Source organism: Oryctolagus cuniculus, chromosome 8, assembly GCF_051225735.1.
Source record: "Oryctolagus cuniculus isolate XC-2025 breed Fujian yellow rabbit chromosome 8, ASM5122573v1, whole genome shotgun sequence".
In the NCBI taxonomy this organism is placed as follows: Eukaryota; Metazoa; Chordata; class Mammalia; order Lagomorpha; family Leporidae; genus Oryctolagus; species Oryctolagus cuniculus.
In genome coordinates, this window is record NC_142874.1 from 75,802,592 (window position 1) to 75,819,146 (window position 16,555).

A 16,555-nucleotide genomic window follows, 5' to 3' on the forward strand; every position below is an offset into this window, starting at 1 on the left:
ACTTGAAGAAATGCAAATAAACTTACCATTTTGAGAAAATACTTTCCTGTTCAAATTAACAGAGAAAATATAAGCATGCATGGGCATTTCTTTTTTCCTGTTGTCTTCTTGATTTCAAATAGACAAAATAGGTCTCAAAGTCATCTATTCTAAATCTACCATAATATAAATACAGTAGGTTGAGCCAGTTTCAGCAATGTAGTTAAGATAACAGTAAAGGTAAATTAGATTTATGCCTAGAACTCCCGATTCTCAGTTCAACCACTGGTCTTCTCATTAAGCCTCTCAACGTTGTGCCTTGCTACTACATATCAAGCAAAAACATGAAGACACACAAACAAATATATTTGTCACTATTATAATCACCCTTTAAATAAATTGTTCTTTTTAAAAAGCATCAAATAAAACATCAGCAAAGTCAGGCTTTTTAGTTCTTGCCATTCACACACTAAGAATAAAGATGCACATTCATTCACTCAACAAATATAAAAGTATACTTTCCACAGGTATAAAAGCCTGCTGTACATACCTAGTCATGCACACATGTGGCTTACGTTAATCATCCACCCAAAGAACACTATTTTAGAAGAGCCCAGGTGCTAGGAAAGATATGGTTCTCACTTTGAAAGAGCAGTATATAAAAATTGCAAACCTTTTAACTAGAAATAGGACTGAGAAACAAGTTTCTATATCATAACAAATAATAGGACTTGTGTGAATGCGAAAAAAGAACTCATACCAAGGACCGAAGAAGTCACCTCGCTACCATGACTCCAGGGCACTGGGGCCTTCGCTGTAACTCCAGTTTGTAAGATTATCCTTGTTTCAGGCTGTGCCACAGACCCCAGTCCCTGTCACCCCTGTACGCTTCTCCCTGCCCTCCATCCTTTCTAATCCTGCAGCAAAAGTATCTTCCAGCTTCCACTGGCATTTAGTGCAGATTACGAACTTCAACTCATAATTACATCCTCAAAGGTTTGAATGAAGTATATGAACTACTCCCAAAATAAATGCTTGTTTTGATTGAATGCAATTTTATCACTTACTAAATTAAAAATAAGGATCATTGTTAATCCATCAGTTTTATAAAAGTCTTTATTGCCTATCTATTCTGTACATAGGAGGAATTAATTAGAGGAATATTCTATTTCAGAAAAAAAGCAGGGGAAAAATCATACAGACTTGAGGGAAGACTAAACATGACATGTTTGTTAGAAAATGAGAACACCCTCACTGGAAGAAGCAAGTGGCCCACACAGGAAAGCTGTGTGGATGGTGGAAAGAGAGCAGGACCCTAGGGCACAATGGAAGGATAAAGGGTCTAGAAAACCTTACGTAGAGAATTCCATAAGTGAGGTGCTGGACAGCTAAAACGCTCCCTGAAAATCATGCAATGCCTACAAGAATGGAATAGCTTTGTAGGCTAATTCACCTCATCTCTGCTTCCAAAGACTGAGTATGTTGCTACCTTTCTGTGAAAAATACGCAAGAGAGAATTGCACAGAACTTCCTATATTCATTCTCTCTCTCTCTCTCTCTCTCTCAGACACACACACACACACACACACACACACACACAGTCTTTGTTCCTCTTTCTTCTGCAGGTCATGCAACAATAGATTTTATGTCCTGGTTTGCTCAGGAAGCTTCTCCGGGAAAAAGAAGCCTATGAATATAACAGTGCAAGAAAAGAGAATGGGGACAGTGAAGACGAAGAAGAAATTTTCCTTCTCAAATGAGAAAGAGAAGCAGAGGGTCAGAGGAGGGGAAGATAATGAAGAACATAATGGAATAAATATCCCAACAGGAGCCTTAATCGTATCTGTGTCGACTCTCAGCCCTGCGTCTGCAGCCGATGGGACCCACGGTCACCTAGACAACATGGGCTGCAAGGTCACTTCGACATGCGGGAGGACTGAGTGACAAGCTTCCTCTCCCTGACTGCGCTCTGCCCCAGGATGCTACTACTCTGGTCAACATCTCCCCATCTGGCAGGCAGCCAGGCAAAAGATCCGAGCCCTGGGAATGGATCCCTGCACTCTGACTTCCTGCGCCAGCCAACAGATGTAACAGAATATTTACACAATTCAATCTAATAACAGTCACGCTGAGCACCCTCCAATGGAAAATGTTAAGTTTTAATGAAAGAAAAAAAAATACAGATGACTTCTATGATATTATCCACCACTCCCTTTCACAGATTTTGTTTTTCATTTTAGCTTGATCTTGACTGATGAAAATAACTCACCACTGTTGGAAGAGCTAAACACACCAAGGAGTGTAACACATTATCATTTACTTAGAAAAGGCAGCCTTATAAGAACATCTTCTAATTTAGAAGACAAGAGTGTGGGTGGGGACAGGGGAGGAAATGAAACGCTTATTGCCTTTTGCCAAAGGCCCTGGCACAGAATTTTCCTGACTCTTCAGAGATCAGTATCCTATATTTACTTACCAGGGACAATTTATTTTCTTTTGTATTTTCAAAGCACTTGAAATGATTTCTTCTCTTCATGATGATTTTCCTATGCTGTTTCCAATTAAAGGGCGATGGGTTATTCGGTAAGCACAAGGCAACATCCTGAAGCCATTAAATGCCACCTCACAGGGAGGGACCCCAAGAGCTGTTAGAAGTCCTCCAGTGACATCCAGGACTCAAAAGTACTGAACAGAAGACAGCAGATGTGCCTTGACTTTAAAAAAGTTGGTGAAATAAAATTAAAACAACCCCAAGAGTAACCAGAGTAGTCTGAAACGTCCCTTGCGCTGTTCCCGTGTGCTAAGGAATTTGCATGTATAATTTCCCACCCTGAGAACAGTCATTGGTGATGGCTGCTATCACTATCCTCATTTACAAAGAGGAAGCAGACACAGAGACAAGTACAATGGACAGAGTAACAGTCCACTTTCTCTAAACAGAGCTCAACAGTTATATGCCGTAAATTCTCGATAGCTTAAGGCACTTCCTTTTAAAAATCTATACTATTTTTAAGTGGGACAAACATTTCATGTTATTTACCCTTATAAAATACATTAGTTTTAGGATTCATTGCTATAAACCAATTAAACTGTATGAAAATAAATTCTGGTTGTAATGGATACTGCAAATGTTTTGTGAAATATCATGTTTTGGGGCTGGCGCTATGGCACAGTAGGTTAATCCTCCGCCTGCGGTGCCAGCATCCTATATGGGCGCCGGTTCTAGTCCCAGCTGCTCCTCTTTCAATCCAGCTCTCTGCAGTGGCCTGGGAGGGCAGTGGAGGATGGTCTAAGTCCTTGGGCCCCTACACCCTCGTGGAAGACCAGGAAGAAGCACCTGGCTCCTGGCTTTGGATGGCCGCAGCTCCGGTTGTTGTGGCCATTTGGGGAGTGAACCACCAGAAGGAAGACCTTTCTCTCTGTCTCCCCCTCTGTCTGTAGCTCTACCTCTCAATTAAATAAATAAAAATCTTAAAAAAAAAGAGAAATATCATGTTTAGGGGCCAGCTCTGTGGTGTAGAAGGTAAAGCTACTGCCTGCAGTGCTGGATCCCATAAGCGCTTTGTAAATTTGTGAAATAGCATGTTTTACTCACAGTTCGAGTCCCGGCTACTGCACTTCTGATCCAGCTCTCTGCTAAGGTCTGGGAAAGCAGCAGCAGATGGCCCAAATCCTTGGGCCCCTGCACCTGCCTGGGAGACCCAGAAGCCCTTGGTTCCTGGCTTTGGATTGGCTCAGCTCCGGCTATTGTGGCCAATTGGGGAGTGAACCAGCAATGGAAGACCTCACTCTCTCTCTCTCTCTCTGCCTCTCCTTCTCTGTGTAACTCTGATTTTCAAATAAATAAATCTTTTTTAAAAAGTGAAAGAAATATCATGTTTAGCAAAAATGAAAATTTGTACTGAATTAAGGAGTCATCACAGATGATTCTATCTGACTTAGTGCCTTTGGTTTTCATCTGTGTTTCTGGAGAAATCCAATTACATTATTGCTTCTCTTAATTTCCGAGAAAATAAAATTGGTACAGAAGACATGCTTACTTTTCTAATTACTACTTACTAATTATTTCCTTTACTGATTATTTCCTCTAATTACTTCCTCCACTAATTACAATAATAGCAATGATGAATGCAAACCCATTTCTGCATGATTACTGTGTGCCAAATAACTGCCTCAATACACAATCCTTACAAAGCCTTGTGAGATATTATTAACAGATTCTTTGAATCTCAGATCCCTGATCTATAAAAGAGAATACTCCAATGTTTTAAACCTACAAGACAGCAATTTCATTCCATAGCACCCCATTTTACAGATAAGGAAACTGAGGCTCAGGAAAAAAAAAAAAAAACATGTTTAAGCCACACAGTTAAGTGGTACCCAGAACTGAAATGCTTTTGTCCTTCCTACTGTGTCAATTTCCAAACAATATGTGAATAAAATCATCGCCTTTTGAAGGAGACCTGAAATTAAGACACACTAGAAAATATAACAACAACCCTCTTTGCTCTAAGTCTGATGCTGAAGTCAAAATAAACAAGACCTGTGTAGCAAATTCTCCTCAACACTTCTTACATTCCTATTCCCTCACTGGGAGAATCAATTTCAGAGGAAAAGGCAAGATTATTATAAAATTATTTTTAACCAAATGTCTATGTAAGAGGTGGCAGTGATTATCCACTCAAATAAAATGTTCTAGTGACTGGTCCATAGGCTGCTACACCACGAAAAGCCAAAATGGGTGAGGAAGAAATATGAAAATGCCAGTTCAAAGTTGTTCTCCTAAGACCAGGATGTTACTCACATAAGGATGGGAAAACAATCGCATGGCCAAGGTTCCAAAGAGAAGAGCTTTTTCATTTTTATGTCTGTGAAAAACTAGTTTTCTTAAAACAATTTCTCACGGGAATACGTGAAAGCTACATTGGCATCTGCACTGTTCCCTGAACATACCAAGCATACAACTGTCTCAGGGCCCTTGAACTTGCAGATCCCAGTGCCTGGAACTACAACTGGACTTCTTTAAAAAAGATTTATTATTTATTTGTTTGAAAGGCAGGGTGAAAGAGGGAGAGACAGAGAGATACGCTTTCCACTGATTCTCTCCCCAAATGGCCACAACCACCAGGGCTTGGCCAGTCTGAAGCCAGGAACAAGGAACTCCATCTGGTCTCCCAGGTGGGTGACAGTACTTCAGCCACCGTCAGCAGCTTCCCAGGTGCATAACAGGGAACTGGATCAGCAGTAGAGCAGCCAGAACTCAAGAGTGGCACTTCAACCCAGAATGCGGGCATCCCATTTATTGGTTAAACCCACTAAACCACAATGCCCACCCCACAACACCCAACCCCAACTAGACTTTTATGTGCACTAACTGTCATCTACAAAATAAGAATGAAAGGATCAGTGCTAACATTCAATCTACTTGAATATGGACTGACACTGGTACCCTGGGCCAGTATGGTCTGTGTGCTAGACAGTCACATACTTCCTGTAGTATTAGACCTCACCACAGAGGGTCCCTGATATGTCACAGTGGAAGACTTTTCTCATATGTTCATTTTCTTTCATCATTTTGCAATATATCGTTTTACCGTGATTGATGAAGTGATTTCCCTGTAATTATCTGGTGTGAACTAAATCAACTCACAAAATGACAAAGGTTTAACAATATTTCTGAAAGAAAGCCATTAATGAAAGATAATGTATTTCAAGCAAAGAACAAGAACATGACAGAGACGGCTCGCTCTCTCTCTGTTCCTAGTGCTACTCTGCACCAGTCATACTGGAAGGTTGAAGACCATGGCTGTTGAATCATGTGCAACCAGTAGGTAAAATATTCAAAATTATAGATTATTTGAAATATGGACTTATCTCTGCTGTTGTTACAGAGGAACTTTCCTTATTTTGATCTATGGTGCTAGCTTGTACTGGTGAGAAGCAAACAGGATTAGAAAGATATTTAACAACAAAGCATTCAGAATATGAAAACTTCTAGATTTGTTTCTTTCAAAAGTGACTGAAATCAGGCAACACTCTATTTAAAATTATACAGAATTTGGGGCCGGCGCTGTGGCATAGCAGGTAAAGCTGCCACCTGCAGTCCAGCATCCCATATGGGTGCCAGTTTGAGTCCCAGCTGCTCCACTTCCAATCCAGCTCTCTGCTATAGCCTTGGAAACCAGTAGAGGATGGCCCAAGTGCTTGGGCCCCTGCACCTACATGGGAGACCCAGAAGAAACTCCTGGCTCCTGGCTTCAGATCTGCATAGCTCCAGCTGTTATGGTCACTTGAGGAGTGAAACAGTACATGGAAAACCTCTCTCTCTCTCTCTCTCTTTGTCTCTGCCTCTCTGTAACTTTGCCTTTCAAATAAATAAATAAATCTTTAAATAAAATTAGAAAATTAAAAAATTATACAGAATTTAAACCAAAACAAAATGTTCAGAAAGATTTTTATGGATATAATTTGAAAATGGCTAAAATATAATATGGCAAGAAAGCAAGATTTTTTTCCAGAAAGTAATATCAAGGGTGCAAAGAAAAAAAACACTAGACATTGGTTTAAATAGTATTAAAGCAAATTGTATTTTGGATGACATATGTTGTACAGCTGGGTTAAGGAACATGTGTTTCTGGTCTATGTCAATTTATTGTACTTTCTACATTCAGTTTCAATACTGAAATAAAGAACTACTTCTTTAGAGACTTCAACAATGAGAGAAGCTGAAGATAAATTTTCAATTGTATGTTAATTATTTAAGAAAAATCAATATTTTACAGAAAATTGTATAAATACAATTACTGGTGGAACACCTGCATTAACAGGAATTAACAAAAAATAATTCTATCGTAAGGTTATGAAGGTGACACATCAAATCCATTCAGTGCACTGCTTGTAGGCAAGCTAATGAAGCAAAACAGATTGAAAGTAGAAATGCAAATGTGTAGCAGAATGTCATCAACATGGCTGACTTTATAGACTCATATTAAAATTATAATGAAATCTTTAAAACATATTGCAATGATGTAGTCTCCAGGAAAACCTTTTATTTCACATAAAAATGGATACCATTAAAGTTCAATGGTATCTCCTGCAAATCCTTGAAAGACTCATAGAAAATGTTTCACAGTTTTATTTAACAAATATGTGGATGTTCTAAATTTGATTCTTGGTCTCTAGTCACCTCACATTTTTAAAAAATTATTTATCTACTTGAGAAGCAGAGAGAGAGATACAGAAAGACAGAAAACTCCCATCTATTGGTTTACTCTTCAAGTGTCAGTGATGGCTGAAGCCAGGAACCAGGAATTCAATCCAGATCTCCCACGTTGCTGGCAGAAATCCAATCATTTGCGTCATCACCACTCCCTGCCAGTGTCTACATTAGCAAGAAACCATAGTGAAGAGCTGAAGGTGTTACCAACCCCAGATACACTGATATAGGATATGTACCTCTTAACAAGTATCCTAAATGCTATACCATATGCCCATACTGATAAATATTTTAGAGTAAAAACACAATATGTCCCCTATCAATAAATTACTTTGAAAACAACTTTAAAAAATGAAATGAATGAAAGAGAAAATGTTTTAAAAAGGGTTATCGAAAATGTTCTATAATTAGAGAATTTTTGTGGCTGAAAATTATCTAAGTATATTTTTCTTTAAAATGTTCCATCTGCACACTTAGCTACAAACAAGAATATCTAAATTGGTCTCATGTCTTCATGAAAGTACAGTGAGGATTTAACATCAAAGTATTAAAACATAGCCTCTTCCAATCAGTTGGTAAGAACAGAAGGACTACATCAGAAAAGATGAAAATCTACAGGTCAAATTGCAACAATGAGCATTTTGCAAGAACCTGAGCGGGTTCTACAAAGTCGCAAATGGTAGAGCTGCTGCAGCTGCATGAAGAGTGCAATGACCTTGCAGATGGATGTGATGCGAGGGCAACCTTCCGCAGGTGGAGGTAGACAGCGCAACCCGAAAGCCATTCCTGCGTCCCTCCCGCTACGGGCTCCGCCACAGCTCGAAGAGGAAGGTGCGACCCAGGAGGCTCAGCCAGTGGCAGCGCCAGCCAATAAACGCCTGGCCTTACTAACCCCGGGGAGCAGCCCAGACAGATCTCGTACCCAGACTCTGAAAGCGAGGGCTTTGATAACCGTGAGGAATTTGATAACCGGGAGGACTACGACAAGAGGAGCAGCTGAGTGGCACAGGACACAGAGTATCCACAGCCCTTGAAGAAGCCAACCAGATGTTTCTGGGCACATCCCAAGCCAGAGAAGCAGCCCTGGACGGCAGGTTTCAGACGCAGGAGCAGAGCCGCTTTCATCTGTTCGTTTTTATTGAAGAGCTTTATTCACTTCTGGTTGTCAGTTGTCTAACCCAAGAACTGGATTGTGATGAGATTATTGGTAGAGAGTGGCTGAATGTGGATAAAAGAGGAGGAAACTACGTGGAGGCTCAACATTCCGCTTTCTTTAGGGTTCATTCCAGATAGTTCTGTGCCAAGGAAAAATTTTATCTTCAAAAAAAGTTGTTTTTGTTTCTACGAATAGAAGACAATGGGACAGTGACTGCACAGTTATAAAGAAGCATAAAAGGAAAAGGAACCAGGACTGTTTTCAAGAATGCCCTGAAATATGATTTTGTTAATAATCCAGATTATTTTCCTTTCTTGGGAAAGATGTTTTCATATTTGCTAGGCTGAAAGGACAATTTTGCAAGAGTAATCCATGACCAAATCAAACTGCCAATATAAGAACCCATTATTATGTATATTATTATATATTATATATAATTATATAATAATTATGTAATGAAAAAAAGTGTCCGCAAGATTATTTGGATCGAAGGACTGTTGAGAAAACTTTGAAAGTTACACATTATGATCTATTTAACCTATGGTTTTCAAAGGCTAAATTTTCACTGTAAGATAAATTGAAAATTCTTAATTATTCAAAAGAATAAACAAACTCAAAAAAGAAGTATTCATCACAATGGTATATCCTGAGATGTGTTTCAAAAACATCTAAAATTATGCTGTTTTTTCATTTTGGTTGCTTATAAAGCTACTATGATCTGTAATTCAAGAAGATCCATTGTTTTTATCATTTTTTAAAAGTCAAAAATTAAGATGATAAACTTTTAGAAGTTTAAAATATAGACATTAAAATGTGAAAGTACAAAGAAAACAAACCTTCTCACAACCTCATACATTAGAGAAATTTTATCTTATTTGCTTTGTTTCTGATTTAACTTGACAGATCGAAGATTAGTTGACCTTCTTATTTTAAGAACTGCTAGTGAAAATTCCCAGAAGAAAGCCCTATATCTAAAAAAGATTTTATGAACAATTTTACTCTTGGCCTTTAAAGGTTTTAATCTGCCCAGAAATTCAACTCAGTATCTGAAGTTTCCCTCTGTCTCCTCTAAATAAACTTATTATAATTTGGTATTTACCAGCACTGGATTTAATAACATTTCTTGTTCCGAGTAAAAAAAAATCAATAATATCTGTAGTACTGATTCATGTAAATGAAAACTGATTATCATCTAGTGATTTCTTCAAAGTGCAACTGCGTGTATGAAGAGACTGTCTTTTCCAGATATTACAATCTTTAAAGTATTAAATTAAAATTTTACTAGAGCTTTGAACCATATTACCACATAGGGTCACATTTAGATGTTTAAATCATAAAGTCTGTCATTCAATCAATTACATTGTTCACACACACACGTACAATACAATCATAAAAATACCCCTCTGGTCAGACAGCAAAAGGACATTTTGCATTGTCAAAAAAGTAAAATAAAAACTAACTTTAGTAGTATCATTCATATCACCTTTTATCTTACTCTTTTAAATGCTCTATTTGATATGTTTTATATTGCACATAAATATTACCACAGAAATACACATATATCTGTTTGGATATTGTATTTCACATATATATCTAGGCTACATGAATCTATGGGATACTGAGAACAACAATCAGAACACTTTGGAAACCACTGGTCTAATGGAGGAAACACATATGTGAGCAAAGGCTGTAGCCACAGGCAGAGCAATACATGGGAACTCAAGTGAAAGCTGTGTGACCATGGGAACATGGAAAAACAACTGCTTACCTCTGACTGGAAATCAGACTCAGACTTCCCAGAAGCCTACCTTTAGGAGACTCTTCCAAAGGGAGAAGAATTGCTCCAAGCTTATTTGAGTGGGAGCTGGGGAAAGGGACAGACAAGCCCACCAGCCGAGGCCACAGCTGAGATGAAGCCACAGTGGGGGCCGGTGCTGTGGTGTAGTGGGCTAAGCCTCTGCCTGTGGCATCAGCTTTCCATAGGGGCACCGGTTCCCATCCCTGCTGCTCCTCTTCCGATTCAGCTCTCTGCTGTGGCCTGGGAAAGCAGTAGAAAATGGCCAAAATGCTTGGGCCCCTGCACCCGTGTGGGAGACCGGGAAGAAGCTCCTGGCTCCTGCCTTCCAATCAGCCCAGCTCCACCCACTGGGGCCATTTGGGGAGTGAACCAGTGGATGAAAGATCTCTCTCTGTAAATCTGACTCTCAAATAAATAAATCTTTTTAATAAAAGAAAGAAAAGCATAGTATTTTTTTAAAAAGATTTATTTATTTGAAAGGCAGTCACAGAAAGGCAGAGGCAAAGAGAGACAGAGAGAGATCTTCCATCCGCTGGTTCTCTCCCAAGATGGCCACAATGGCCACAGCTGTGCTAATTCGAAGCCAGGAGCCAGGAGCTTCTTCTGGGTCTCTCATATGAGTACAGGGGCCCAAAGACTTTGGCCATCCTTTGCTGCTTTCCCAGGCTATGACAGAGAGCTGGATCAGAAATGGAACAGCCAGGACTCAAACCAGCACCCATATGAGATGCCGGCACTGCAGGCGGTGGCTTTACCAGCTATGCCACAGTGCTGGCCCCAGAGGCATAGTGTTTAGAGAGAACTACAGCCTTCTCAAATGGACAGATGCAGTTCCAGAAGAGTGACAGGTGCTGAGGCTGGGCAGTTTGGCAGGACCCAGATCCTGGAACACTCTGCGTGCCTCAGTGGAGCCATCAGCCAGTGAATGAGCTTCAGTGCCGTACGGCCCTTAGGAGCATGAGCTCTGCACTCAAGCTGCCTCTGTCCTGTACTTGGCACCGGCTAACTGCATGACCCTACGATACTGCCTTGAATTCATCAAGCCTCAGTTTCCACATCTGCAAGAAACGGCACTAGAGGCATTGCAGTTAAACAACTCCTGAAGCACCTAGCCAACTGTCTGTACACATTAAGATAAAAATAATGTTATGATTATTCTGATGACAGTGACAGGGCAGCCTCTGAAGTATTTTAAGCAGTGGTATAGCAGGTGATTAAAAACAAATCTTTCTGGCAGCTCCCAGGAGCATGAACCTGAACAATGTGAAACCAGAAACAGAGACCAGTTACAGGGCCTACAGAGTTGTGTAAGAGATAACTATTGAGGGCCTGAACTGGGGTAGTGGGGGTAGGAATACAGAACAGGAAACACTACTGAGATGGCAGAAAATCAGTATTGACTGCCATCCAAATGCCTTGGGTTTGATAACCCTTTAATAATTTCACCTTTACAAGCCGGCGCCGTGGCTCACCAGGCTAATCCTCCGCCTAGCAGCGCCGGCACACCGGGTTCTAGTCCCGGTCGGGGCACCAGATTCTGTCCCGGTTGCCCCTCTTCCAGGCCAGCTCTCTGCTGTGGCCAGGGAGTGCAGTGGAGGATGGCCCAAGTGCTGCACCCCATGGGAGACCAGGAAAAGCACCTGGCTCCTGGCTCCTGCCATCGGATCAGCGTGGTGCGCCGGCCGCTGCGGCCATTGGAGAGTGAACCAACGGCAAAGGAAGACCTTTCTCTCTGTCTCTCTCTCTCTCACTGTCCACTCTGCCTGTCAAAAAAATTTAAAAATTAAAAAAAATTAAAAAAAATAATTTCACCTTTACTATGTCTTGGGCTCCATGATAAGATTGCCAAAAATGGTCCTGCCACTAGAAGTGTCTTATTTAAAAATAATTTCTCATATTTTTAAAGAAGACTAGTAGGGGCAGGATACCTGCATATTATATCAGAGTGCCAGGGTTCAAGTCTTGCCTCTACTTCCTATCCAGCTTCCTCTCAGTGTACATCCTGGGAAGCAGTAGGTGATGGCTCAAATAATTGGGCCTCTTGCCACCTACATGGGTAATGGAGATGGAGTTCTAGACTCCTGGTCTTGGCCATGTCCAGCCCCAGATGTTGTGAGCATTTGGGGAGTGAACCAATGAATGAAGATCCCCCCCCCTTCTCTCTTGCTCTTACTTTCAAATAAATGAAAATAAAGAAAATACTGGGAGTCTAGCAGAAGAGGACAGACAGAGCAAGGCAGTAGAACAGAACTTTCTAGTAATCATCCCCCTGCAAATGAACAACTACCCATTCAAAATAATATCTTCACAAGAGCTAAGGAAACCAGGTAAGAAATCACAGTATTTGGTTATTGCATACTAATAAGAAAAGATGCATTGGAGAGGGTAGCAAGCCTAGTTTTACATGATCTGAATCACATCTTTCCCAACCCTATGCAATGCCGTACAGAGAGGGGTAACATCCACTTGGGGGAAAGAGAAGTAAGCATAACATTCTGCTTTGAATTCCTAATGCGTTCGCCATGGCAAAACCCAGCACTCCCATGGCCCTGACTTCAGTCTGATACTCAGATTGTTCCTGTCTGCCCCACTTCAGTGTCAAACAGGAGCATGTAGACGCCATGAGATATATCTGAGTTCCAGCTTGCATCACCACAACTGACAAAGTTCCCTGGGTTCCAAATAACTCACCGTGACAGGTAGGCCTTGGTGGCCAGGGGTTTGAGGCATACTCCAATGCTATACCACCTCTGCAGCTGTGGGCTCTAAGAGCATCCCAGCACTTCGTGTCAGCCCTGGTGGTACTGGGCTTAGATGTGCCTTCCAGCACTGTAACAGCTTCAGCAGTCTTGAGCTTAGGGACCACAGACAAATTTCCAATCAGAGTTATGAAGGATATTCTCAGACAAAGCCAGACTATGAAGGCTGTCATAAGCACCTGCTTCTTCAATGCACAGAATTCACTGCACAACCACAGAGATCAAGAACCATCAGGGAAACATGGCCTCCCCCAACAGACAAAATAGGGGGCCAGTGAAGGACACTATAGATTAAGATGTATGAACTGCCTGACAAAGAATCAAGCTAGCAGCTTTAAGGAAGTCCAATGAATTTTCATGAAATACAGAGAAAAAATTTCAGCTAGGTGAGGAAATAGTGACTAGCCCAAGAAATTTAACACATGAATTGAAATAATTTTTGAAAAATCAAACAGAAGTCCTAAAGCAAAACAATGCAATGAAGAAAACAAAAAACTGCAATAAAGAAAATCAATAGCAGAACTGATCAAGAAGAAGAATCTGTGGAATTGAAGACAGGTTATTTAAAAATACACAAAGAAGAAAAAAATGAAAAGGAAGGGGAAAAAACTTTGAGGATTTATGGGACAGTATCCAAAGAGAAAATTTATGAGTTATTGATATTCAAGAAGAAATAATAAAAATAAAGGATTAAAAATTTTAATTTAAAGAAATGATGGACAATTTTCCAAACCAGAAAAGCATACAACAAATACACAAATATAGGGATGTCAATTAGCTTCAACCGAAATGAAATTACCTCTAGACATTTTATAATTAAATTGTCAAAAATCGAAGACAAGGGCAGGTGTTTGGCACAGTGGGTAAATTGCTGCTTAGGATGCCTGTATCACATATCAGAGTCCCTGGATTTGAGTTCTGACTCACACATACCAAAACTGGGGCTCAAGTTGTGGTGCATTGCCAACACTTGCAATGCCACCATCCCATATCCAGAATGCTGGTTTGAGTCCTGGCTGCTCTGCTTCTGATCTAGCTCCCTGCTAATGTACCTGAGAAGACAGTAGAAGATGTCTCAAGTACTTGGGCCCCTGCCACCCATGCAGATGACATGATTTTATATATATAAAAGCATAGAAAAACTGATAGAAATATAAAAGAATTCAATAAAACTGGGTATACAAAATCCATATAAGAGGCCAGTATTGTGGTACAGTGGGTTTAGCCACTGCCTTTGATGCTGGCATCCCATATGAGTGCCAATTTGACTCCCAGCTGCTCCACTTCCAATCCAGCTCCCTGCTAATGTGCCTGAGAAGGCAGCAGAAGATATTCTAATTACTTGGGCCCCTGACACCCACGTGAGTTTCTGGCTCCTGGCTTTGGCCTGGCCAACTCTCAGCTATTGAGGACTTTTGGGGAGTGAACTAGCAAATGGAAGATTCTCCCCCTCTCCCCCTTTCTTGGTAACTTGGCCTTTCAAATAAGACTGACTAGTGTGATTTTTGGAAAGTGTGATCACTTAGGACCCAGGGAAAGACTGGTTCCACTACTGTCGGAGATAAGATGTGGAACTTCAGGCAAGCCACTGAGCTCTCTCAGGCTCTGCCTCTAACCCTGCAAGTGGCAATGGGAGCCAGAAGGTAAGAAGCCTGGGCTGGCGCCTGGCTCACTTGGTTAATCCTCTGCCTGTGGCGCCGGCATCCCATTTGGGTGCCAGATTCTAGTCCCGGTTGCTCCTCTTCCAGTCCAGCTCTCTGCTGTGGCCCGGGAGGGCAGTGGAGGATGTTTCAAGTGCTTGGGTCCCTGCACCTGCATGGGAGACCAGGAGAAGCACCTGGCTCCTGGCTTCATATCGGTGTAGTGCCAGCTGTGGCAGCCATTTGGGGAGTGAACCAATGGAAGGAAGACCTTTCTCTCTGTCTCTATAACTGTCTATAACTCTACCTGTCAAAAAAAAAAAAAAAAGAAGAAGAAGGTAAGATGCCAGGGGCTGGTGCTGTGGCACAGTGAGCTAAGCCTCGCCTGTGGCACTGGCATCCCATATGGGCGCTGGTTCTAGTCCCAGCTGCTCCACTTCCAATCCAGCTCTCTGCTATGGACTGGAAAAGCAGAAGATGGCCTATGTGCTTGGGGCCCCTGCACCCATGTGGGAGACCCAGAAGAAGCTCCTGGTTCCTGGCTTCATACTGGCCCAGCTCCAGCCTTTGCAGCCATTTAGGCGGTGAACCAGTGGATGGGAGACCTTTCTCTCTGTCTCTCCCTCTCTTTGTCTATAACTCTACGTCTCAACTAAATAAATAAATAAAATCTTTAAATAGCATAGCACCACACCTCTGAATGGAATAAGGCTCTTAACATGGTAGTTATTATCTCACATGTGGCTTTTTCAAAAAAAAAAAAAAAGAAAAGAAAAAGAAAGAAAGCTCTCTTGTGTATATGCTCGCTCTCTCTCTAAAGATTTATTTATTTGAAAGGCTTGAAAGGCAGAGAGAGAGGGGGGCAGGGTATCTTCCATCTGCTGTGGCAATGGGAGATGGAAGGGAAGATGATGGGGGCCAGTGCTGTGGCGTAGTGAGCTGAGCCTCTGCCTGTGACACTGGCATCCCATATCTGCTGGTTCACTCCCCAAGTAGCTGCAACAGCTGGAGCCATGTGGCTCTGAAGCTGAGAACCAGGAGCTTCTTCCAGGTCTCCCACCTAGCAGAAGGGACCCAAACACTTGGGCCATTCTCTACTGCTTTCCCAGTCACATTAGCAGGGAACTGGATCAGAAGAAGAGCAGCTGGGACTCAAACCAGCACCCTTACAGAATGCCAGTGGCAGCTTTACCTGCTAAGCCACAATGCCATCCCCTTGCGCATATTCTCTTGCTCTCAACCTCTTGCCCTCTCCCTTGCTCTGCTCACCAGATGCTAGTATCTCAATATAAGATTCTCCAGCCTCCATAACTAGACTAAATAAATTTATTTTACTTATAAATTATCCAGTCTGTAGCATTCTGCTAAAAACAACATAAAAGGCACTAAGAAAATAGCCAGCTGATTTTTGACAAGGGTACCAAGAACACACACTGGAGAAAGAAAGATCTCTTCAATAAATGGTGCTGGGAAAACTGTATATCCACATGCAGAAGAATGAAGTTAAGATGCTTAGCTCTCAATATATCCATAATCAATTCAAAATGAACTAAAGACTTAAATGGAAGACCTGAAATTACAAAACTACCAGAAGCAACAGGGGGAAGCTCTATGGCTTTGGTCTGGCCAGTGATTTCTTTGGATATGGCCTCAAAAGCATAGACAACAAAAGAAAGATAGATACACTGGATTACATCAAACTTATTTTGCAAAAGAAACAACCAAAAGAGTAAAGAGACAACTTTCAGAAAGGGAGGACATTTTTACAACCTATACATCTGATAGGGGATAATATAAAAAGAACCTCAAACAATAGCAAGAAAACAAATAACCCAATTAAAAATGAGCAAAAGATCTGAGCAGCTATTTCCCAAAACAAGGCACACAAATGACCAAAAAAAAAGTTATATTTAAAGTTCTAAACATCTCTAATTATCAGAGAAATGCAAATCAATACCACAATGAAATATTATCTCACATCAATCAGAATGGCTATTATCAAAAAGA

At 41.1% G+C, this 16,555-nt stretch overlaps 2 protein-coding genes across 2 annotated transcripts in view; one reads left to right on the forward strand and one right to left on the reverse strand.

The window, feature by feature from the left end:
• SYNPO2 (synaptopodin 2) overlaps positions 1–16,555 on the reverse strand; it is a 194,813-nt gene that overhangs the window by 166,377 nt on the left and 11,881 nt on the right. The window lies entirely within an intron of this gene.
• On the forward strand, positions 7,872–8,752 carry LOC108178129 (EP300-interacting inhibitor of differentiation 1). The gene is given in 6 exon segments (XM_017347547.4): positions 7,872–7,910; positions 7,912–7,928; positions 7,930–8,008; positions 8,011–8,077; positions 8,080–8,178; positions 8,181–8,752. Coding segments are annotated over 6 exon segments (609 nt in total). The 3' UTR covers positions 8,489–8,752.